The sequence below is a fragment of the Bos indicus x Bos taurus genome, chromosome 1 (genome assembly GCF_003369695.1).
Source record: "Bos indicus x Bos taurus breed Angus x Brahman F1 hybrid chromosome 1, Bos_hybrid_MaternalHap_v2.0, whole genome shotgun sequence".
Taxonomy (NCBI): Eukaryota; Metazoa; Chordata; class Mammalia; order Artiodactyla; family Bovidae; genus Bos; species Bos indicus x Bos taurus.
The window spans coordinates 53,365,954-53,391,516 of NC_040076.1; the positions used below are offsets into that span (position 1 = coordinate 53,365,954).

General features: G+C 40.2%; 1 protein-coding gene across 1 annotated transcript in view; it reads left to right on the forward strand.

Moving 5' to 3' along the window:
• Nucleotides 1-3,015: 3,015 nt before the first annotated feature.
• Nucleotides 3,016-25,563, forward strand: part of LOC113876167 (T-cell receptor-associated transmembrane adapter 1) — a 45,126-nt gene continuing 22,578 nt past the window's right edge. The window contains exons 1-2 of the mRNA XM_027515118.1: nt 3,016-3,220; nt 19,740-19,850. Coding sequence (XP_027370919.1) covers nt 3,214-3,220; nt 19,740-19,850 — 118 coding nt within the window. The 5' untranslated portion in view covers nt 3,016-3,213. The remainder of the gene's footprint in view (nt 3,221-19,739; nt 19,851-25,563) is intronic.

Here is a 25,563-nt window from a genome sequence, read left to right on the forward strand (position 1 = left end):
CTCGGGGAACACTGTAATGCAGGTCATTTTTCAGGAACATTACAATAATTAGAAATTGTGAAGTGGTTCGGATTTATTAGCCGAAGTTTGACAATTTTAGAAATGCCGGTCATGCAGATTATGTACAATCAAGTACATTAACTCTTTTAAGCCAGTAGGCAATCACTCAGCAGGTACCACAGATTGCCTTATTGACCCAAAGTAGGGGGTATACCCTTGCTTAGTCCCTGCCTGTCTCCTCTGCCCTTGTCTTTTCTCGATCTTTGCCGACTTGTGTTTTTGTGAGGCTGCAAACTTGAGACAGGCAAGCCTTAGCCATCTTCAGGCACTGTCCCACAAGCGTTTGTCTCCTTCCCTGTTGGTCTGTACTGAGAGTTACACCTCTTGAGCTACACCATGGAATTCCTGTATTTTGACCTGAGTCATTATTGCTGAGTCTGACTTTCTCTGCATCCAAAACCAACTACTGAACACCCTTCTCGTTTCTAGAATTGTGCTTTATGGATCAGCCAAGATGAGGGTATCTTCGCACCTTCATTCCCATCCTCAGCACTGTTCTTGTTCTAACAAGGGGATGCTCGTACCTCAATGTCCAGTCTTGAAACTCTTTCTCCCATGTCCTCTGCATGCCCCAGTTGGTAGAAATGGGAATCTATCAATACTCTGCCCCCAAGCTAAGGTCCTGCTTGGGGAATCTGTACAGTTCCTTTCGGAACCTGGGCCTTCTATCCTTCTTTCCAATCATCCTGTTTTAAGACCAAAGGGTAACCCCTCATGGCCACCTGAGCCAGCCTTCTCCTCCTGAACTGATATTGCAGGTGTCCAAACCTCTATGGAAATCTGGGAGTCATCTCTTCAGTCTCCATTCCTAAATTCTATCTAATCTTGGATGGATCCTTCTGATTTTTGTTGTCCTTTTGTCCCTACATGTACCCGAGACTTCTGTCTCCTTGAGATCTTTGTCTGTGGGCATCCAGACCCATTTTATACAATCTGCCATCTGACTAATGGATGGCAGCCAAACAAAAAGTTCTCTGGACAAAGAAGTTTAGAAAAAGCTCTGATAAAAAATGTTTTTCAGGTTTCCTTTTTGTAGGATTATATCCAAGACTTTAATATACTAATATGCATCCACAGAGATGAAAATATACAATTTCCCCAAATATATTGGTTAAAGGAGTATTTTTCCCAAGGATTTCTTGAAAACCTAGAGCAAAATGTGTTCTATGAAATGTATTTTGAAAAATTTTTTTAGAAGATTAGGCTAGGGATTCCCCATGACTTCTTTCAGTTTTATCGATTCTGATTCAAAGATTCACAAGAACTTTTTGGCCAATTCAGTGTTTTGGAAAAAAGTGATCAAGGTAGAAAAATTTGTTAGTACTTAGTTGACTCTATCCAAGGAATAGAGAAACACTGTATTTTATTTACTGGGAAGTTCTTTACTGTGATGGAGCCGGGAGAAAGCAGAAAACTAACATTCTTTTATTTATTCAATCATTGTGAGAATATTTATTGAGACTACAGCATGCTAGTCATTATTCTAGATGCTGGAGTGTTACGGACAGATGAGATCAGTGCTCTCCCTGCCCTCAGGAATCTTAGAGAAGCTAAAGCAAGCCATATAATATCTTTGCTCTGAGTTTGTGCATCAAAAGTCTTATTTTTAATTTTATATTAAGTTTGAGTTCTTAAAGCTTTAAGTACATCTCTTTTTGTAATAAACTGGATTCAGGTTTGTCATTTCTTTATAATTAAAGAAAAGTGGCAAAGTACATAAGCAAATATCATAAGCACATAAGCAAATATGCAGCAGATATATATACACAGAAATACTTATAAACTGTATACATAGATATGACCAAGACAATTTTTTATCTAACATTAGAAATAAAATGCTATTATTGACACACACACACACACACATATATGGATTTCTCAGAGAATTATCCAGAACACTTATATTAAAATAAGCTAAGCTAAGTCGCTTCAGTCGTGTCCGACTCTGTGACCCCACAGACAACAGCCCACCAGGCTCCCCCGTCCCTGGGATTCTCCAGGCAAGAACACTGGAGTGGGTTGCCATTTCCTTCTCCAATGCATGAAAGTGAAAAGTGAAAGTGAAGTCGCTCAGTCCTGTCCGACTCTAGCGACCCCATGGACTTCAGCCTACCAGGCTCCTCCGTCTGTGGGATTTTCCAGGCAAGAGTACTGGAGTTGGGTGCCACTGCCTTCTCCATATATTAAAATAAGCAACGGTAATTGTGAAAATGCACATTTGTACTCCAAATATTCTGATTCAGCAGGGCTAAGGAATATGCATGTTAAACTAATGGTACGTAACATACTTATGCACACTAACATTTAAGGACTTCTGATACTGAGACTCCAGGATAGGAGAGAGCTGGAGCTTGTCACCATGTGGCCCTAGATTGGATAGAGAGACTCATGTTGCAGGGGCAAGGTTGGCAGGCAAGAAGGCGGGCACCCAATCTCCCAGTGGAGTTAGGTACAGAAGGTACCTGATAAGTAAGTGTTCCAAGTGTGTTAATTTCCTTTCCTCTGCCACACCTCAAATATAACACAACCAGCAGCTGAGCATGCCTGGGGGCTTCTTACCGTTTTCTCCTCAGTTTAGTGTATTTTATTTTGTCTTCATATGACCTCACTTGGGAGGAGATCCCTAGATTTTCTTCTGAGAGATGGGAAATCCTTGTTGTTCAATCGCTAAGTTGTATCCGACTCTTTGCGACCCCACGGACTGCAACACACCAGGCTTCCCTGTCCTTCACTATCTCTTGGAGTTTGCTCAAACTCACGAGTCAGTGATGCCATCCAACCATCTCATCCTGCCTAGTCTAATTTACCCATTGATTTTATTATTTGTTTTAATGTTTGTTAAGTGCTGATAAAAGTTCAAATACCAGGGTACAGAGGCTTGTGGGATTTGCTTCTCACATTTCACAGAAAAGTTTAACAGCCTACTGGTTTCAGATCAAAACTCTAGAAGCCTCCATCACCACATTTCCTGTTTGTAACTGAACAAAGTACACGCAGAAGATTTTAAGAAGAGAGAAAAAACTGAGGTACAGATAAAGTTTACTGACACTTATAACAACAGAGCAACATTACTTAGAAAAAAAAGCTTGCGGGAGTATTTTTAATTCATACACTTGCTTATGGCTACATAAGGATTTCTCAAAGAAAAAAAGCATGTCAGGTAAGTGGCATTTTAAATTTTGCTCAATTCATATGCCTAAGAATTTACATAATAATGTCTAAGCCTCTAGCAAAAAGATACTTAATAAAGATTTGGAAAGTAAGTTTACACAATTATTTTAAAAGTGTGAGATGAACTTTATAATAATTAGAATGTATTTGAAGTATATCAATGATCATAAATTGCCTGTTTTAAAAAAGTTGGATAGTATTTTATAACATAAAGCTAAATGTAGCTATTGGGTATGTGTTCCTTGATGCATGGTAAGTCGCATCGGTCACGTCCGACTCTTTGTGATCCTATAGACTGTAGCCCACCAGACTGCTTTGTCCATGGGATTCTCCAGGCAAGAATACTCCAGGCAAGAATACTCCAGGCAAGAGTGGGTAGCCATTCCCTTCTCCAGGGGATCTTCCCGACCTGGGGATAGAACCTGGTCTCCTGCATTGCAGGCAGATTCTTTTTTGCTGAGCCACTGGGGAAGCCCCTGTTCCTTGATAATCATCCCATTTAAAGTACTTGTTATTTTTAGAGGATCTTTCCTTGACCTTGCATATTCCTTTTTATAGTTTAATTATAAAGCAAGAAAAGCATTCTGGGATTGACATTTATGCACTGCTATATTTAAAATGAATAACCAACAAAGACCTACTGTATAGCACAGGGGACTCTGCTCAGTGTTCTATAACAGCCTAATCAAGAAAGGAATTTGAAAAAGAACAGAGACATGTATACATATACCTGAATCACCTTGTTGTACACCTGAAACTATTAATAACATTGTTAATCAACTATACTCCAATATAAAATAAAGTCAAAAAAATAAAGCAGGTTAGAAGTAACAACATTCTAATTCCTTACACTTTAGGCATTATCTTCCCAGAAATCAATTCAATCATCAACTTTCAGAGAGATGACAATTTGCAAAGGCCAGTGAAAATACCATCACCTTTGGAATGGACTATAAGGGTTGAATCCACATTTATTAGCCTAATTTCTGCTCCACATCGACTATCATTCCTCCTTTATTCTTTAATGTACTTTTAATTTCTTTTTTTTTAAGTTTTTTTTTTTTTTAACTTTACAATATTGTATTGGTTTTGCCATATATCAACATGAATCCACCACAGGTATACATGTGTTCCCCATCCTGAACCCTCCTCCCTCCTTTTTAATTTCTTTAAATAAATGTTATAAAAGAAAAGTGAAAGTCTCTCAGTCCCGTCCAACTCTTTGCGATTCTATGGTCAGAATACTAGAGTGTATAGACTTTCCCTTCTCCAGGGAATCTTTCCAACCCAGGGATCGAACCCAGGTCTCCCACATTGCAGGCAGATTCTTTACCAGCTGAGCCACAAGGAAAGCCCCAGAATACTGGCTTATCCCTTCTCCAGCCGATCTTCCTGACCCTGGAATCGAACCAGGGTCTCCTGCATTGCAGGCGAATTCTTTACCAACTGAGCTATCAGGAAGCCCCATTATAAGAGAAGATATGTATAATATATAAAGTGGGAGAAGTGTGGAATACAAATGAAAAAATTTCGTTTCCATCACTTTAGAAAATATTGTGTTATATTTCCTTCCAACTTTTGCTTCTCTGTATTCTACTTGGTTTGCTTTTCATAACTAAAATAATAATGTTTATAAAATCATATGTTCAGTGTTTTTCACTAACATTATCACCATCTCCATCTTCATGGTAACTTCTGCTTAGTTGTTTTATATGAATGCACAGTGACATCAATTGAGTTATAGTTTACTTAGTCATTTGTTTATTGTTAGACATTTATGTTGCATCCAGTCTTTTTGTATTTTAAATGACAGAGAGATGAACAACTCTGTAGCTTTTTCTATATTAAGGATATTTTCTTAGGAAAGATTCCTAGACATAGAATTACTGAATAAGAAGTTATGAACATTTTAAATATCATTATTGTCAAATTGCTTTTCCAAGGTTGTTGTCAATTCACTCTCATCCTAGAAGTGTTTCTCCTTAACAAGCTGGTCTCAGTTTTATAAATCTTTACTAATTTGATAAGCACAACATGCTAAGCCATTGTTTAATATGTATTACTCTGATTATAATGAAAATGAACATTTTTGCATGGGTTTTTAAACTGTTTATAATTCTATCATTTGTGAATTATCTGATTATATCTTTTGCTTTTAATTGTGCTAATAGTATTTTTAATATCAATATGTATGAGTCATTTGTAGAAGATAATAGATATTATAATATCTGTGAATTTGCTTCCCAGTGTTTTGGTTGATGGATTTTAAAATTGATTGATTGGATTATTCCACAGGGAACATAAATTGATGTATGATTTTCACAATTCTCTTTATCTTTCCCAGGTACATGTACATATATTAGCAAAGAACGAAAACAATTATACCAGTTTTGCTAGTGCCCCGCAGAAATGAACATAACAATACTATGAATAATTGCTATGAGCTGACAGTCATGGGGAACTTGGCAAGTGTGGGAAGGCTGAAGGCAGTGAATATGACATTCAACTATTTCCCATCAATTAATTTTAGATTTGGAGGAGATGATAAAATTTTCTCCTTAGGATTTCATAATTTATATTTAGATTTTTTCAGTGTAATGCAGGAGTTCCTCCATTAACAATTAAGACCTAAAATTCCACAGAAGATAAAAGATGTACAGTATTTGCCATTAAAGCTTCATAGATCTTAAAAGCCAAGAAACAAAATGAAACATGCTTAATATGAAAGGAGAGACTCAGATTATAGTATTTTTTAAATTAGATAGGTGAAGTAAAAGAGAAAATAAATGTGAACACCATGGAAAAGTGAGATTATTCCTAGTTGAGTGAAAACAATGTATGAAAAATAAAATCCAAAGTTTTCCTTCTCTCCTACCTAAATGGCTTGTTGGTAGAGAATGGGCCTGCAATGTAGGAGACTCCAGTCCAATTACTGGGTCCAGAAGATCCCCTGGAGGAGGTCATAGTAACCCTCTCTAGTATTCTTGCCTGGAGAATCCCCAGGGACAGAGGAGCCTATCGGGCTACGGTCCATGAGGTCACAAAGAGTCGGACACGACTGAGCGACTAAGTACAGCACAGCACCCATGGCTTGTAGTCCCCGCATCAGTAAATATGCCAGCATCCCAGTTCCTACTGTGCTTCTGTATTCACATAATCAGGATTCGCTGAATCAAATGGCAAAAACAACTCCTTTGGGCTGCTATTAATTTATTTTAAACAATGATTCACTCTAGTTACACATTGCTGTTTTTCGAAGGAAAAAAAAAAAAGATTTTCATTGTCTTTACTCAGTTTCTTTTCCCTTGAGTCTCAGTCATCTTTTGAGAGCAATGAAAGCTTGTCTTTTAGAGACTAGATAGGACTTATTTATGAATCTTTTGAACGCAGATGTTCTTTAAAAGTAGGTCCAACACAGTCATTTAATTAGGTAATAATTGATAGTGATCTTAAGAACAGTTAACCCAGCAATGATTGTCACATAAAGCTCACAACTCTAAGAAATAAATACCTACAAATTGCTAGTTAATAATAAATAAATATTGAACTCTTTTCCAGACATTTTTTTTCATTTAATTTTCTCAGCATTCCTGACTTAAAAAGGAAAGAAACAATTAACAGGCCTTCTTAAAACATTAAAGAAGTGTAGTAGTTACAGTATTTTGTTGGATGAAGTTGCACACACCTGTGCCATCTTCAGAGGCTCTTACCAAGGTGGTTCTCCCGCAGGAAACAGTAAGTACATATACAAGATGGAGCAGCTAAAAGTACAGAAAAACACAAATTCATCTACAGTAAGGAATTTGGCAGACTTCAAAATCCCAATAGGTCTTCCCAAGCTTACCAATTCTGAGTTTAATTATGAAAGAAATGACGAGTCTAATACTAGAGGAATCATAACATGCTGTCTTAAAATCTACCCTCTGTCTCACTCCCCTATGTACACTTTCCTCAGGTAAAATCAATAAGTATTGGTTAATAGGAATCATGATGTACTAGAAAGAGGGGACCTTTGTGTCACATAAATGGTTTCTGAACACCAGATTTATAGTTGGCTTAGTGTGACAGTCGGGCTTCCCTTGTAGCTCAGCTGGTAAAGAATCCACCCGCAATGCTGGAGATCTGGATTTGATCCCTGGGTTGGGAAGATCCCCTGGAGAAGGTAATAGCTACCCACTCCAGTTTTCTGGCCTGGAGAATTCCATGGACTGTATAGTCCATGGGATTGCAAAGAGTCGGACACAACTGAGTGGTTTTCACTTTCACTTTATGGTGAGGGTCAGTGATCTGCAGAAAGTCACATCTTCTGCCTCTTTCCCTATACACTGTTCCAAAACAGACGTTCCAAAGCTTCATATTGCTAATGTCCCTCTTCCCATCATGGCCCCTTCCTAACATGTATCATTCACTTTTCAAATAACCTATTCATAATAGGCACATTTAAGTTTGGCAGTTTTCAACTTTTGCATTAACAAGTTTATTATTTACTTGAAAGCCTGGGACTAGATTTGAGAATCTCTTCCAGTGATCCAGTCCATGATTCTAATGCCTTTTATTGATGGGATAATGCATATGGACAGTAGTGGCAGAGGCTGTGTAGACAGTGGCAGTGTGCAACAAAGAGTCATCAGTAATGTGCCTAGTTTGCAACCAAATGATCACCACAATAAGAAATGTTCATTTCATGAGTAGAATCCATGGAGACTGTAATATCAGAACTTTTATGTTGAACTATCAGTTCAGTTCAGTTGCTCAGTTGTGTCCAACTCTGTGCGACCCCATGGACTGCAGCACGCCAGGCTTCACTGTCCATCACCAACTCCTGGAGCATGCTCAAACTCATGTCCATCGAGTTGGTGTTGCCATCTAACCATCTCATCCTCTGTCATCCCCTTCTCCTCCTGCCTTCAATCTTTCCCAGCATCAGAGTCTTTTCCAAGGAGTCAGTTCTTTGCATCAGGTGGCCAAAGTATCTGAGTTTCAGCTTCAGCATCAGTCCTTCCAATGAATATTCAGGACTGATTTCCTTTAGGATGGGCTGGTTGGATCTCCTTGCAGTCCAAGGGACTCTCAAGAGTCTTCCCCAATGCCACAGTTCAAAAGCATCAGTTCTTTGGTGCTCAGCTTTCTTTATAGTCCAACTTTCATATCCATACATGACTACTGGAAAAACCATAGCTTTGACTAGACAGACCTTTGTTGGCAAAGTAATGTCTCTGCTTTTTAATATGCTGACTAGGTTGGTCATAGCTTTTCTTCCAAGGAGCAAGAGTCTTTTAATTTCATGGCTGCAATCGCCATCTGCAGTACACAGGTCATCAGCTGAGATGGAAGTAAGTTCTATATTCTCTTAAGAAATCTTGGGAACTTAACTAGGGCATGTCCTAGTGTAGAAATAATCAAAGCCTCCATTCAGAGGTTGACCTAAGGAAAATCTGCAGGGAGAGTCAAAAAATCTTCCAAAATCTGTTTTGCACCTTTTAACCATTTGTATAAATAAATGAATGATCAAATCCCTAAAATATATGACATGATGATTAGATGCAGTAATTCTAGATGGCCAGTGTGATCAATGCAAAGAAATAGAGGAAAATAATAGAATGGGAAAGACTAGAGGTCTCTTCAAGAAAATTAGAGATACCAAGGGAAGGTTTCATGCAAAGATGGGCACAATAAAGGACAGAAATAGTATGGACTTATCAGAAGCAGAAGATATTAAAAAGAGGTGGCAAGAATACACAGAAGAACTATACAAAAAAGATCTTCATGACCCAGAAAGCCATAATGGTGTGATCACTCACCTAGAACGAGACATCCTGGAATGTGAAGTCAAGTGGGCCTTAGGAAGCATCACTACAAACAAAGCTAGTGGAGGTGATGGAATTCCAGCTGAGCTATTTAAAATCCTAAAATATGATGCTGTGAAAGTGCTGCCCTCAATATGCCAGCAAATTTGGAAAATTTAGCAATGACCACAGGACTGGAAAAGGTTAGGTTTCATTCCAATCCCAAAGAAAACCAATGCCAAAGAATGTTCAAGCTACTGCACGATTGCACTCAACTCACATGCTAGCAAAGTAATGCTCAAAATTCTCCAAGACAGGCTTCAGTGATATGTGAACCATGAACTTCCAGATGTTCAAGCTGGATTTAGAAAAAGCAGAGGAATCAGAAATCAGATTGCCAACATCTGCTGGATCATCAAAAAAGCAAGATAATTCAAAAAAAAAAATCTACTTCTGCTTTATTGACTATGCCAAAGCCTTTGACTATTTGGATCACAACAAACTGTGGAAAATTCTTACAGAGATGGCAATACCAGACCACCTGACCTGCCTCCTGAGAAACCTGTTTGCAGGTCAGGAAGCACCAGTTAGAACTGGACATGGAACAACAGACTGGTTCCAAATAGGAAAAGGAGTACGTCAAGGCTGTATATTGTCATCCTGCTTATTTAACTTATATGCAGAGTACATCATAAGAAATGCTGTACTGAATGAAGCACAAGCTGGAGTCAAGATTGCCAGGAGAAATATCAATAACCTCAGATATGCAGATGACACCACCCTTATGGCAGAAAGTGAAGAAGAACTAAAGAGCCTCTTCATGAAAGCGAAAGAGGAGAGTGAAAAAGTTGGCTTACAGCTCAGCATTCAGAAAATGAAGATCATGGCATCTGGTCCCATAACTTCATGGCACATAGATGGGGAAGCAATGGAAGCAGTGACAGACTTTATTTTCTTGGGCTCCAAAATCACTGCAGATGGTGATTGCAGCCATGAAATTAAAAGACGCTTGGTCCTTGGAACATAAGCTATGACCAATCTAGATAGCATCTTAAAAAGCAGAGACATTACTTTGCCAACAAAGATCTGTCTAGTCAAAGCTATGGTTTTTCCAGTAGTCATGTATGGATATGAGTATTGAACTATAAAGAAAGCTGAGTGCTGGAGAACTGATGCTTTTGAACTGTGGTGCTGGAGATGCAACCAGTCCATCCTAAAAAAATCAGTCCTGAATATTCATTGGAAGGACTGATGCTAAAGCTGAAACTCCAATACTTTGACCACCTGATGCGAAGAACTGACTCCTTGAAAAAGACCCTCATGCTGGCAAAGTTTGAAAGCAGGAGGAGAAGGGGACGACAGAGGATGAGGTGGTTGGATGGCATCACTGACTCGATGGACATTAGTTTGAGTAAGCTCCAGGAGTTGGTGATGGACAGGGAAGACTGGCATGCTGCAATCCGCAGAATTGCAGAGTCGGGCATGACTGAGCCACTGAACTGAATTGAATTCTAGAGGGACCATTTCTAAAGCAAGGCTATGCTGTGCTAAGTCACTTCAGTCCTGTCTGACTTTTTATGACCCTGTGGACTGTAGCCTGCCAGACTCCTCTGTCCAGGGGATTCTCCAGGCCAGATTACTGGAGTGGGTTGCCATGCCCTCTTCCAGGGGATCTTCCTGACCCAGGGATTGAACCCGAAGCTTTTGAGACTCCTGCACCGCAGGCAGATTCTTTATCACAGAGCCACCAGGAAGCCCAAGCAAGACTACAAGTCACCCTTAATTTGGCCAAAGGTAAATTATTAAAACATCTATTAAATTCTTAATTGTAGGCAGTGCAGCTTTTTGGTTAATATGCTATATTCTTAGATAAGTTATACTATACTACACTATATCATTTTCTAGGCCCCAAATAAAAATAAATCATAAAGAACATCTACCAAAAACTTATTTGAGTTTTAAATGCAGGAGTTAGTCTTCCATTATTTTCTGACAAAGAATAGCTAAAACAACTATCTCATGAGGCAACTCTTGATTTATGTAGATAGAACCTTGTTGTCAGCTTATAGGAAGACATCCATTTTTCTGTTCTCATAGTAGGAAAGTGTACATTTAATACATAAAAGTAAACATATGAGTTTTTTAAGGTAAAGATTGAGAAGAGAATGAAAGCACATCTCCATTTCATGCTTTTCAACATGATTATGTGGTCTGTGACAACTGTTTCTACTCACCCTGACTCTCATGTTTTATGCAAGCATCCCAGTTTTATGCAAGCATATGTATCCTGGGTTGCAATAGAGTTCACAGCTTAGCTCAGCTAATGGTATTTTCTAAATTACTTTTTTCACGAGATTTTAATGGACACTACTCAAACTCCTCAAAGACTGATTTTTTAAACCAGAAAATAAAATTTTACCTTTATAGTTGTGACCACCCATAAATTTAATCAGATAGCCAGCTGTTAGCACTAGCTTACTTGTATCCTAGGATACAACTTATAGGTAGATTTTTTGCAAATACAGGCTCAGGGCAAAGAGAATTAGGATGGTAAATTGATGAGTAGCCTCACCAAAGCGACAATGAGTTACTCCTTTCTCAGGGGTTGTTTCCTAGCTTCTGGGAAATAGGTCTTCTTCTCAATAGTACTAGATACAAATGTAACAGAATCTTCAATCTGTCTTTTCCTGGGTTGTGGATGTGTCTAGATTTTATACTTGAGCAGAACCCTTCTGTTGGCCCTGCTTATTAAGTTGCCCTCTTCACTTTACTCTTCATTTAGTCAGTTGACACATAATTAGTGAGCACCTACTTGTGCTGAATAGGATATAGAAATAATAGTAGGAGTCTTACTATTATGTGTGTTCAGTTGCTAAGTCATGTCCAACTCTTTGTGACCCTGTGGACTGCAGCACACCAGGCCCCTCTGTCCCTCACTGTCTCCTGGAGTTTGCCCAAGTTCATGTCCAGTGAATTGGTGATACCATCCAACATCTCATCCTCTGTCGCCCCTTTCTCCTTTTGCCTTCAATCTTTCCCAGCATCAAGGTCTTTTTAAATGAGTCAGCTCTTCACATCAGGTGACCCAAGTAATAAGATAATAACAATAGCAATAGCTACCATTTATTGAGCATTTTATTAGTGAGAAACATCATTACACAAATCTCTTTATATGAGTCTTATTAACAATAGGTGCATTGAGGAAATTGAAGTGTGAAGATAAAAGATCAATAAGATACTCTTTCTCTCCTTTGGGAAGTTCAGTCTAGCAGGGAGGAGTTTTTATACATAAATGATTATTTTGATATTTGTTGAAATGTAAAGGGATATATGAGATGTTACTTGGTGAGGGACAGGTGGTACTGTGTGAGTGCTTCAGAGAGAAGGCACTTTTGAAGGATGACAAGGAATTTGTCAGATGGCCAAGGAGAAAGGTATTTCAGGAAAAGGGGCAAATGTCAAGACATAAAGTATGGTCTCTATTGAAAATTGCAAGTGCTTCAGAATGATTGGAGCATGGTCTATTATTGGGTGTGTATAGTTGACAAGTCCTGAAAGACAGACAGAAAACTTAAAGTAATATTTTGTAGAAATAACTTTGCCGACAGAGGTCTGTATAGTCAAAGTTATAGTCTTTCCAGTAGTTGTGTATGGATGTGAGAGTTGGACCATAAAGAAGGCTGAGTGCTGAAGAACTGATGCTCTCAAATTGCAGCGTTGGGAGAAGACTCTTGAGAGTCTCCTTGCACAGCAAGGGGATCCAATCAGTTAATCCTAAAGGAAATCATCCCTGAATGTTCATTGGAAGGACTGATGTTGAAGCTGAAGCTCCAGTACTTTGGCCACCTAATGGGAATAAGCCAGCTCATTGGAAAAGACCCTGATGCTGGGAAAGATTGGAGGCAGGAGGAGAAGAGGGTGACAAATGATGAGATGGTTGGATAGCATCACAAACTCAATGGACATGAACTTGAGCAAACTCCAGGAGACACTGATGGGCTGGGAGGTCCCTCAGGCTGCAGTCCATGGCCTTGCAAAGAGTCGGACATGACTTAGTGACTGAACAACAATGACAAAACTCATGGTAAAGAAAGAAAAGGGATTCCCAGGTGGCCCAGTGGTAAAGAATCCATCTGCAATGTAAGAGACACGAGTTCAATCCCTGAGTCAGGAAGTTCCCCTTAGAAAGAAATGGCAACCCACTTCAGTATTCTTGCCTGGAAAATTCCATTGACAGAGGAGCCTGGCATGCTACAGTCTGTGGAATCACAAAGAGTTGGACACACCTGAGCACACAATCGGAGAAGGCAATTGCAGCCCACTGCAGTACTCTTGGCTGGACAATCCCACGGGCAGAGGAGCCTGGTAGGCTACTGTAGTCCATGAGGTCGCTAAGAGTCGGAGATGACTGAGCGACTTCACTTTCACTTTTCACTTTCATGCATTGGAGAAGGAAATGGCAACCCACTCCAGTGTTCTTGCCTGGAGAATCCCAGGGACAGAGGAGCCTGGTGGGCTGCCATCTATGGGGTCGTACAGAGTCGGACACGACTGAAGCAACTTAGGAGCAGCAGCAGAGCACACAATATGCAAAGAAAAGTGTGATGTCCTCTATGTTTAGGGCAGAGGTAGGAGCAGCCACCTTCTCCTGAAGGACCTATGTCACAGGCTCCAGAGAAAAAAATAAAGGGACAACTTTCTCCAGAAACTCTGGAAAAAAGGAGTGTATGGGAACAGGGTGTGTAAAGATAGTAGTTGGGTTAAGAGTGGTGATTGATGGAGCAAGGATTAACACAAAGAGCCGTAAAGTCAGGGCCGATTGAACTAATAGGAACAGAGGCCAAACTGACCTGAGAAGGGTCTGCTTAGTACTCTGTTTTCAAACACTGGCCCTCAAGATGGCAAAATTCTTTTATCCAGTAATTCAGGAATTTTTACCTTAAAATAAATTAAGATTGGGTGTATAGTTTTGGTTAAAGATAATCATCACAAAATTTCTTACATAACTAAAAATTAGAAGCAACTTAAATGTCTAAAAATAAAGGATTGATTAAATTATGGGAAATCCATACAATGGAATATAGGGCAGCTAAAAGAAATGAAGGAATATTTAGCTTATAGGAAAGGAGCATTCTGTATTAATTATCAGGGGGAAGCAGATAACAGTATAGTCAGTATAATTAAATCATACGCCTCATGACCAAAACAGCTTCTACACAGAAAATAAGTTTGAAAGTGCATTAACCAAAGTGTTCACGGTGACTGTCTCTTGATAGTAGGATTATAGTTGATTCTTATCCTTTTTTTGCTTATCTGAGTTTACTAATTGTTTTTAACTTTGAATATGGATGATTGTATAAGTATGGCTTTTTTGTAGCAATTAAAGTTCATTTATTTAAGTGTCACCAGACGGACATGACTGAAGTGACTTAGCAGCAGCAACAGCAGCAGACACAGTGAGTGTAGAGGTGATGATGAGAGTCTACATTTGGTTTCGTGAACAACCTAAAATAATAGTTGTGACATACCGCAGTAGAAAAGACTGTGTGCACTCAAATTGCTTTAAAATGTGGAAGAATCTAGACTGTATCTAGACTGTGGTCCTAAAGGGACATATATAAGGAAAAGAAAGGAAGAAAAATCTTTAATAATAAAAATCATTAGTTTAATGATTAATAACAGAAGTCAGAAATTAATAACCCTGTATTGCGACAGTGGCAATTAAAGCATGGGCTTCTTAGGTGGTGCAGTGGTGAAGAATCCACCTGCTAATGCAGGAGACAAGGTTTCAATCCCGGGTTGGGAAGATGGCAACCCACTCCAGTATTCTTGCCTGAGAAGTCCCATGGACAGAGGAGTCTGGTGGGCTATGGGGTTGCAAAGAGTCGGACATCACTCAGCACATACACACAGACGTTATGACAGCAAAGAAAGAAACTGAGAGCCATCTGGCAAGAGAGAGCTTGCTGGTTCCATTATTCATTACAGTTAAATCAACCACCTGAAAGGGGTTGTTATCAAAAGGAGGTGGGGAACAATTAAGCTCTGAAAGTTTGCCTTAAAAATTTGCTTTAACCCAGCAATTCTACTGCCAGGAACCTTTCTGCAGATAAGCCTGCATACATGGTAAATGTCCATCTGATAGAGTTTCTTGCATTATTGTTTATAAAAGAAAAATGTTTTTAAAAAATCAGAATGTCTGTCATAGAGAATCCGGTATGTAATTTATATTACTGCAACACTACGAAATTCTATATAACCACTAAAAGTAACATACTAACATGGTAAAAATCTGCCAAACACTCTGGCAGGTTTTTTAAAAAGTCTCAGTTCAGTTCACTTCAGTTGCTCAGTCGTGTCTGACTCTTTGTGACCCTATGAATTGCAGCAGGCCAGGCCTCCCTGTCCATCACCAACTCCCAGAGTTCACTTAAACTCATGTCCATCGAGTCGGTGATGCCATCCAGCCATCTCATCCTCTGTCGTCCCCTTCTCCTCCTGCCTTCAATCCCTCCCAGCATCAGAGTCTTTTCCAATGAGTCATCTCTTCACATGAGGTGGCCAAAGTACTGGAGTTTCGGCTTTACCATCATTTCTTCCAAAGAACACCCAGGACTGATCTCCTTTAGGATGGACTGGTTGGATCTCCTTGCAGTCCAAGGGACTCTCAAGAGTCTTCTCCAACACCACAGTTCAAAAGCATCAATTCTTTGGCACTCAGCTTTCTTCACAGTCCAACTCTCACATCCATACATGACCACTGGAAAAGCCATAGCCTTGACTAGACGGACCTTTGTTGGCAAAGTAATGTCTCTGCTTTTGAATATGCTATCTAGGTTGGTCATAATTTTCCTTCCAAGGAGTAAGCGTCTTTTAATTTCATGGCTGCAATCACCATTCGCAGTGATTTTGGAGCCCAAAAAATAAAGTCTGACACTGTTTCCACTGTTTCCCCATCTATTTGCCATGAAGTGATGGGACCAGATGCCATGATCTTCGTTTTCTAAGTATAATATTAGTGTCCTGCGTGCATGTGTGCTCAGTCATGTCTGACTATTTGCAACCCCATGGACAGTAGCCCACAGGCTCTTCTATCCATGGAATTTTCCAGGCAAGAATACTGGAGTGGGTTGCCATTTACTACTCCAGGGGATCTTCCTGACCCAGGAATCGAACCCTCATCTCATATCTCCTTCATTGGTGGGCAGGTTCTTTACAACTAATGCCACCTTGGAAGCCCACTATTTGTTTTAAAGCTGTTCATTTGCTTAGTCATGTCCAACTCTTTGTGACCTCCTGGACTGTAGCCCGCCAGGCTTCCCTGTCAAGGAGATTTCCCAGGCAGGAATACTGGAGTGGCTTGCCATTTCCTTCTCTATTATTTTTTAATAGAGGGCCTTGAATGTTATTCTATATTTTGATAGTCAGACTTTTTAAAATTTGTACTCAATAAGCGCTTGTTTTTTTAAAAAATTAGACATAAAAATCAAATTCTTCTAAAAATATATGCAGTATCATGAAATAACTAGAATTTCTAATATATTTAAGATAATTTACTACATTATAGAATTCTATAAATATTTATGGATTATGTGCATGATGAGTAAACTAGGCCCCTCCAAATCTCAGTGTTTTAAACCAAATTAATTTGAAGAAGACTAGGAGAAGGCAATGGCACCCCACTCCAGTACTCTTGCCTGGAAAATCCCATGGACGGAGGAGCCTGGTAGGCTACTGCAGTCCATGAGGTCGCTAAGAGTCGGAGATGACTGAGTAACTTCACTTTCACTTTTCATTTTCATGCATAGGAGAAGGAAATGGCAACCCACTCCAGTGTTCTTGCCTGGAGAACCCCAGGGACAGGGGAGCCTGGTGGGCTGCCGTCTATGGGGTCGCACAGAGTCGGACACAACTGAAGTGACTTAGCAGCAGCAGCAGCAGCATGCCTATCTATGCTCATTTAAAAATAAATGATTCTGATAAATAAATAAAGCAATCAAGTACACAGAAGGCAGTTCAACAACCACTGCAAAGTCAATAATTTAAAGGAAATTAAACAATTCAAATGTCAAATCTGAGATACAAAAAATAAGTGAAATAGAGCAACACAAAGAACATTTGTGCTAGGGAGTCTTTATTTGATGGTTTAAAGGTAGGTTAAGGGCATAGAACTAATTTTCCTCCTATTAAGTTTTTGCCTCTACTATTTATTGTGTTTAACATCGTGGTATTTGGATTTCTCTGAAGGGGCTTAAAATGTTTAGGGAGTCACAGAGAGAAAGAGAGTGGGAACTATGAAGGAACATAATCTCTATTGCGATTGCTTTTTACACTGCACTTCTAATTATGTGTTTACACAATCATGTCCCCAACTAAACATGGTTCCTTGAGGACAAAGATTCTGTTTTCTTTACCTTTGATTCCATAATATAGGGCATAGTTCCTGGCATGAAGAAATGTCTAATTGATACTGAGTGAATACACAAATATGTAGTATAGAATCACATGCTATTTTTCTGGGGTCAGCATTCACATGGGTATATGAAACTAAGATAATTAGTTGAATTTTATACATGTATGCAAATATATCTCATTTATATTTTATAATATATTTGTAATTAGGCTAATTATCTTAGTAGCCACTCATCTATGTGTCAAGATTGACATAAATAACCCAGGGCAGCTGATGATCACTGCTGCTGCTGCTGCTGCTAAGTTGATTCAGTCGCGCGACCCCATAGATAGCAGCCCACGAGGCTCCCCTGTCCCCAGGACTCTCCAGGCAAGAACACTGGAGTGGGTTGCCATTTTCTTCTCCTATACATGAAAGTGAAAAGTGAAAGTGAAGTCACTCAGTCATGTCCAACTCTTCGAGACCCCCTGGACTGCAGCCTACCAGGCTCCTCCGCCCATGGGATTTTCCAGGCAAGAGTACTGGAGTGGGTTGCCATTGCCTTCTCTGAGCTGATGGTCAGTATCTCACAAAATCCCCTTTATAGCTCAGGAACAAAGAAACACCTTCACAGAGGGGAAGGAGAACCGTAATCAACCCACCATTATCTCTTCTTGGGGCTCCAAATAGTATGAGAAAACTCCTTATGACTAGTCTTGACAAAACTGGTTACTCTGATTCCAGTATTATTGTTTTTATCCCAACACACAGCGTCCTGTAGTACTGGGATTAATAGAAGGTAATAAGTGATTCTCCACAGTAATGAAAGCATGTATGACTACACACAGAGGATTTAAAAAAAGGGGATAAGTGTAGCCAATTATTGTGGGGAGCGAGCTCTGCCCATGGCAAAGGTCATGAGGAAGGAGGCTCGGCATACGCAAAGGCGGGATCGAGCCTCAGGAGTCCCCCTGGAAATTCTCGAGCATCTACCCCCAAAACCAGAGTCTGCCTACTTTCTGCTTTGTGCTTTCACCTACACCTCTGACTTTATGGGGGGCTGTCCCCCACTACCTCTCTCTGAAAAAAGAGTTAGCTTACAGCTCCAGTTAATAATTCCTGGGTGTGACAGTGTTTAACCTACAAACTCCTTGGGAAATCCTCTAGCCTGCCTGAATAGGTTTTTCTGGCCACATGTGATTGTTCAGAGCCTCCCAACTGTGAGAGGCAGGAGATGTTCTAAACTGTCTAAACACAGATTCCTTTGAGTAGTTAAAAGATTGATTAGAAATTGTATTGGTGAAGAGTTTTTCACTTCTTGGGCCAATGTTTGCTGCTAAGTCTCTATACTCCTTACCTATTGTGTCCTTGGCAGTGTATTGATTGATATAATGGGTGTATAGAAATGTAAGTAGTGGCCTCAGTGTTTGTAACCTTGGACCCTTGAGTTAAGTCTTTTCTTGATTGAGCCCACCTCACCTTTGCCCTATAGGAATGCAGCTTTGTCCAGTGCTTTTTTGGAGGCTGGTGCCTGACTTTGGAATAATCACCTTTAGAGAAAGATAAGTTTCTTAAAATGTTAACAGGCCTCCTGGCCAGAAGATGATGTAATTCACCTGAACTTTTGCATATGATTAGTTTGAAAGCCTGGCTTCAATTAGGACCAGGAACTGCTGTCCTTGCATGACTCCACCCCTTCCCCCATTATCCTCTATGCACAACTTAAGGTATAAAAACTACTTTGGAAAATAAAGTGCGGGCCTTGTTCACTGAAACTTGGTCTCCCCATGTCGCTCTCTCTCTCAAATTCTGGCTGAGTCTCCATCTGGAGCGCGGAATCCGCCATGCTTCCTAATTTTGCCTGGGCTTCTAAGATCCGACCGGGGAGGCCTTAGTGTCTCCTCTCCTTCAGGAGAACAGGAGGATGCCTGCGGCCTTCATAGGTGACATTAATTCCCTGTTTTGGAATTTTATTCAGCCTCTTTTCTTCACTGAATTTTCCTACTGGGCTATCCTTATTCTATTACTCTTTACATCTCTAATTAACATCTAATTGAAGCTATTGTATCCCGATCATCGCCGACGCCGTCCCCGTTTCGAGTACCCTGGATCAGCCGGGGCTGGTCCCCGGCAAATTATGATTCTGCATAATTTGAAGTTCTTGATTTAGAACTGAATCTTTAGTAGCTAGACTAACAAATGCTAGCTTATTTCTTGACGGGTTTGTCCTTCGTTCTGAAAAAATACAGTGGTTTTGATTTTGAGAATACCCAGTTCCAAAAAAATGAGTAAGCTAATATTACTAAGCATGTGTTTGCTTTTGTTTGCAGGAAACGCTGAATGCCACTTTTCCATCTGGGCAATTCTAGCCTTCTTGGGCTTAGCTCTGACTATATCGCTGATCTTCAACATTTTTCACTGTGTAGAAAAGCAGCGACAAGGTAAGACATTGAGAAATAGCCATATGATACCTGCTTAAATGGAGATGGAGTCACTGGAAAATCTGTAGAATAAGATAACTTTATAGAATGTTATTCATAATATGTTTTTATCTATAGAAAATCTATTTGATACATTTTTTTCACCCTGAGGGTTTGCTTAAGCATGTATTCATGTTAGAAATGTAGACAGAGTCCCAATTTTAGCTCTTTAAGGTTCCACTCAAGTCTACTCAGGCTTCTCAGGATTATTCAGGGCCTCTAAAGTGCAGCAGGCTTGGCTGGAGGATCAGAAGGGAATGGAAAAGTGATAGATTGAACCACAGGCTTGTGATCAAACAGTCCCAGGGTCAGCCACTGACAACTTCTCTTTTCAATAAACGGGGCAGAAGTTTTAACCATGTGGCTTTCACCCTCTTGTGCCATGATTGAATTAGGGTGATGCCCAGTAAGTGGCACAGTATTTGCACACACTAGGCACTCAACGTAGGTATGTATGTTGAATACAAAGATGGGTGGATGGAGGAATGAAAGTTCAACTATTTCTAAGTGCTCTTAATATTCTAGAACCAAAAAACTCTTGGAAGTGGGACATTTAAGTGATAAACAGAAAATGTAAATACAGTTTCTTTAAACAGATGAAAATAAATAAAGTTAACAAAATTGAGTTAGACACGTGTTCAAAAAAAAGTACATGAAGCTAATTTGGAACCAAGGTCAGTTTCCAGGGAGTCTCTTGCATTGGCAGGCAGGTTCTCTACCTCTAGAGCTACCTGGGAAGCCCACTTTCAACCATGTAGTCTCTTATTTCAGCCCTATGACTGCATTGAATTGTGGTGAATATGAGTGTGTAGAATCAATTTTCATTAACACGATAAGATCAGGACTGGTCTAATTTTACTGACCTGTTAGTGCTGCCCCAAAAGTATTTGGCTGTGCTTGTCTGTTACAACACAACGTGAATAGGTTTTCCAGTTCTCATTTTTGATTTTGCGTTGGAATTTATTAATGCATATTCATACCATTTTCCCACCATACAAACTTTTATCGGGAGTTGTTTATGATGATTAGTTGGCCATGGTTAAAAGACATGTTGCCTAAACTTTAAAAAAAAAAAAAAAAAAGCAGGTTTTTTAAAAGACAGACATTTTTTCCCCTTATAATTGCACAATCCCTTACCACATCAGGCATGCTATAAATGACTCATGCCTAAAATCAGCAGAGTGGGAAAGAACATTTAAAAAAACCAGACAATTGTAAATTACGTTCAGTTCAGTTCAGTCGCTCAGTCATGTCTGACTCTTTGCGACCCCATGAATCGCAGCACGCCAGGCCTCCCTGTCCATCATCAACTCCCAGAGTTCACTCAAACTCATGTCCATCAGTTGGTGATGCCACCCAGCCATCTCATCCTCTGTCGTCCCCTTTTCCTCCTGCCCCCAATCCCTCCCAGCATCAGAGTCTTTTCCAATGAGTCAACTCTTCGCATGAGGTGACCAAAGTACTGGAGTTTCAGCTTTACCATCATTTCTTCCAGAGAACATCCAGGACTGATCTCCTTTAGAAGGACTGGTTGGATTTCCTTGCAGTCCAAGGGACTCTCAAGAGTTCTCCAACACCACAGTTCAAAAGCATCAATTCTTTGGCCCTCAGCTTTCTTCACAGTCCAACTCTCACATCCATACATGACCACTGGAAAAACCATAGCCTTGACTAGACGGACCTTTGTTGGCAAAGTAACATCTCTGCTTTTGAATATGCTATCTAGGTTGGTCATAACTTTCCTTCCAAGGAGTAAGCGTATTTAATTGCATGGCTGCAGTCACCATCTGCAGTGATTTTGGAGCCCCCAAAAATAAAGCCTGACACTGTTTCCACTGTTCCCCATCTATTTCCCATGAAGTGATGGGACCAGATGCCATGATCTTCGTTTTCTGAACATTGAGCTTGAAGCCAACTTTTTCACTCTCTTTCACTTTCATCAAGATGCTTTTTAGTTCCTCTTCACTTTCTGCCGTAAGGGTGGTGTCATCTGCGTATCTGAGGTTATTGATATTTCTCCCGGCAATCCTGATTCCACCTTGTGATTCTTCCAGCCCAGCGTTTCTCATGATGTACTTTGCATAGAAGTTAAATAAGTAGGGTGACAGTATACAGCCTTGACATACTTTTTTTCCTATTTGGAACCAGTCTGTTGTTCCATATCCAGTTCTAACTGTTGCTTCCTGACCTGCATATAGGTTTCTCAATAAGCAGGTCGGGTGGTCTGGTATTCCCATCTCTTTCAGAATTTTCTGCTGTATCCACACAGTCAAAGGCTTTGGCATAGTCAATAAAGCATAAATAGATGTTTTTCTGGAACTCTCTTGCTTTTTCGATGATCCAGCAGATGTTGGCAATTTGATCTCTGGTTCCTCTGCCTTTGGTTCCCTCAATTGTTTTTAAAATCATGACTTTTGAAATCAAGGTGACCTGTATTAGAACTCTGCTATTTACCTGAGAGATCTTGTTGGAGTAATGTAACTTCTGAGTTTCAGATTTTTTATCTCCAAAGTGTCGGAAATACTATCTAGACCGTGGGGTTCTGTGAGAAGTATGTAGTCACCTTAGCACAGTCCTGGGGATTTAGTAGGTGGGTCCTGCACAAGGCACAGCCCACGCCACTGTTCTGTGGCTCTGGTCCTTCCTTCCACAAATGTTTGCTAAAGTCTTACTATGGCTTCATGTTACCCCTTGTTTCATTTGGGTATAGTTGCTTTACAATGTTATATTGGTTTCTGCTGTGCAATGGAGTGAATCAGCTATGTGCTGTGCTGTGCTTAGTCGCTCAATCATGTCCAACTCTTTGCAATCTCATGGACTGTAGCCTGCCAGGCTCCTCTGTCCATAGGGATTCCCCAGACAAGAATACTGGAGTGGGTGGCCATGCCCTCCTCCAGGGGATCTTCCCAACCCAGGGATCAAAGCCAGGTCTCCCTCATTGCAGGCAGATTCTTTACCAGCTGAGTGAGAATCATTTTTCTGTGTACATATATCCCCTCCCTCTTGGACCTCCCATCCCTCTGGTTTAACACAGAGCGCTGAGCTGAGCTCCCTGTGCTACAAGCAGCTTCCCACTGGCTACTTGTTTTATACATGGTAATGTGGATATGTCGATGCTACTCTGTCAGTACTTCCTACCCTCTCCTTCCCCTCCTGTACCCACAAATCCGTTCTATCTGCGTTATTTATTCCTGCCCTACAAATAGGTTCTTCTGTACCATTTTTGTAGTTGTCACATTACATGTTAATATGATATTTTTCTCTTTCTGACTTACTTCATTCTGTATGACAGATTAGATCCATCTACATCTCTACTAATGACTTAATTTCTTTCCTTTTTATGACTAATATTCCATTGTATATGTGTACCACATCTCCTTTATCCATCCCTCTGGCTTCGTCACCCCTCCTACCGTCCCCAAACTCTCCAGCTTTCTCCCAATTTCTGCCCTGTCTCTTATTTAACACGTCTGTACAATAACCTGGGTTTTAGTGATAATAGTTTGTTCAAATCACATACAGGTTCATTTTAGAGAATTTTCTGTAGGCTTCTTAGAATTCCTTCTAAATATCAACCTGGCTCAAATTAATTTATTTGAGCAGTAACGAGCTAAAGACTTCTGGAGTGTGTCCTTCTTCTGTATCCACACCGATTCCTTCATGGTGATTTTATGCTTGCAGATGTATGAGCCCAGTGTGCTGCCCTGCTGCAGACCCTTTGTCTCCCTTTCTAAGGATGGTGAGAAAGAGAGACCCCGGGGATGGGGAGAAACAGACACCTAGAGGGAGGGGAGTGGAGCCATGCCAGAGTATCCCACTCCGGCCACAGGCCCCTGATGCTCAGGCTCCTCAACGCAGCAGTGCCCCATCGCTTCCAGCCCAGGACTCTACACCCTCCCGAGGTCTGAGCCAGGTCCAGACTGTCTGACTACTCCAGGCAGGGTGAGGTTTTCGGAAGGGAGTCCCAAGTTTCAGCACAGGGTCAACTTCACACATGGGTGTTACCTCACACCATTATGTGCACCTTCCCATTCTTAGATACCCTCTTTCTCCCACACCCGCTCCACAATCCCTTAGACCTGCAATCTGTTAGAAATTATGGTACCACCCTCTTCCACCAGGGCTTGGGCAGGGGTTGAGTCATGGATGGGCTCACCCTTGAGCTCATGGATCCAGGAAAAACTAAAGACTTTTTTTGTTTTGACTTTACTCGATCCTCACTCTTCAGGAGGAGCACATTACCTCGGGTCTTGCACTTCACCGGTGTGCAGACCTAAGATTAACCTTGGAACAGTGTTTGTGGATGTTCTTATCCCATCTCCCCCTTTTCTCTCTGTAGCCCATTCCCAACCACTGCGGTATTACAAATGATCACCATCCTTTCTACTTCACATGAGCAAAGAACACTATCTTTCTTTCTTATCCAGAGATTCCAAGGGGATTTGGGATTAGTCCTGCAAACTGTTTGATTCCTTGGCAGTCAACCTGAGGACTCTCCCTGACTTGTTTCTCCTGGACAGACAGACTACCAGAGATTCTGTCCTATTTAGCCAGCTTTTCTGTCCCTTGGTCTGTGTACACAATGCTCCTACATCTGGCTTCATGTAACTTTTATTTCTACATCTTTGTGCTATTCTTTGCAGCTAAGAAACTTACAGGATATGACTCCACCTCGGTGAACTGTTAGTGAATAAGTTTTTCTGGTTGTATTAAATAGCTTGCAAAAGAAAATCTCTATTCCAGCAACAGTGCAGTATCTACACATTCAATCAGACAGACAAGATAAGTCTCTCCTTGATGTTTTCTGTAGCAGGCAGGGCTCCGTAGAAACTTTGAAATGGAGTTCTCCCTCCCCCCCAAGAAAATCTTTCATTTTTATGTGATTCTTTGTCCAAATATGTTCTTTAGGAGGATCATATTTATTTCTCTTTCTAATAGGAATGCATCCACTTTTTCTTCCTTTAAGCCTAAAAAATATCCTTTAACCTTTCTTCTCTGTTTTGAGAAGGATAAACAACTGTATGGTTTGCTCATATATCAAAGTCCTATCAGTGTATCTCCTATTTGCTAGAAAATTACGGCACATATTTCACAACAAAAGATGTATCATAAAATTTGTATTATGGAGTTTAAGCCACGTACTCTTGTTTCTTATTGTTCTGTATTGCACATGGAAGGGTGAACACCATAAAGGGAAAACAAAAGCAAATGTCAGCTCACACTCTTTCAACCATGAACCTGACCACAGCGTTTATATCTGAATCACAGGAGAGGATTATGAAAACTCACCCAGCTTTTCTCAAACCGAGTCTTGCAAACATACCTGCTTTGTAATAAAATAAAAACTGTGTTTTATTAAATATAACTGAAATGTTTAAGTAGCTTTTAAATCATGTCATTTATTTTTAAATAAACCTATAAGCACTCAGGACAGGGCAAGCTCTTTTCAGGGGTCTAAACTTACAGATCTTTTTCCTTTGCTGTAACCTCTAAACCTTTGATTGTAGTACCCCTATTTAAAGAGATCATATTCTATCACACTTCTTATGATAAGCATTGTAAGGCTAAAAGGACATAAGTACTGATGGTCTCGCTTCAGATTATACATTTAAATTTTAAGAGTAGTGTGATATGGTGACCTTGAACCTTTAATGTTTCCTTTTAGGGTGCTTCT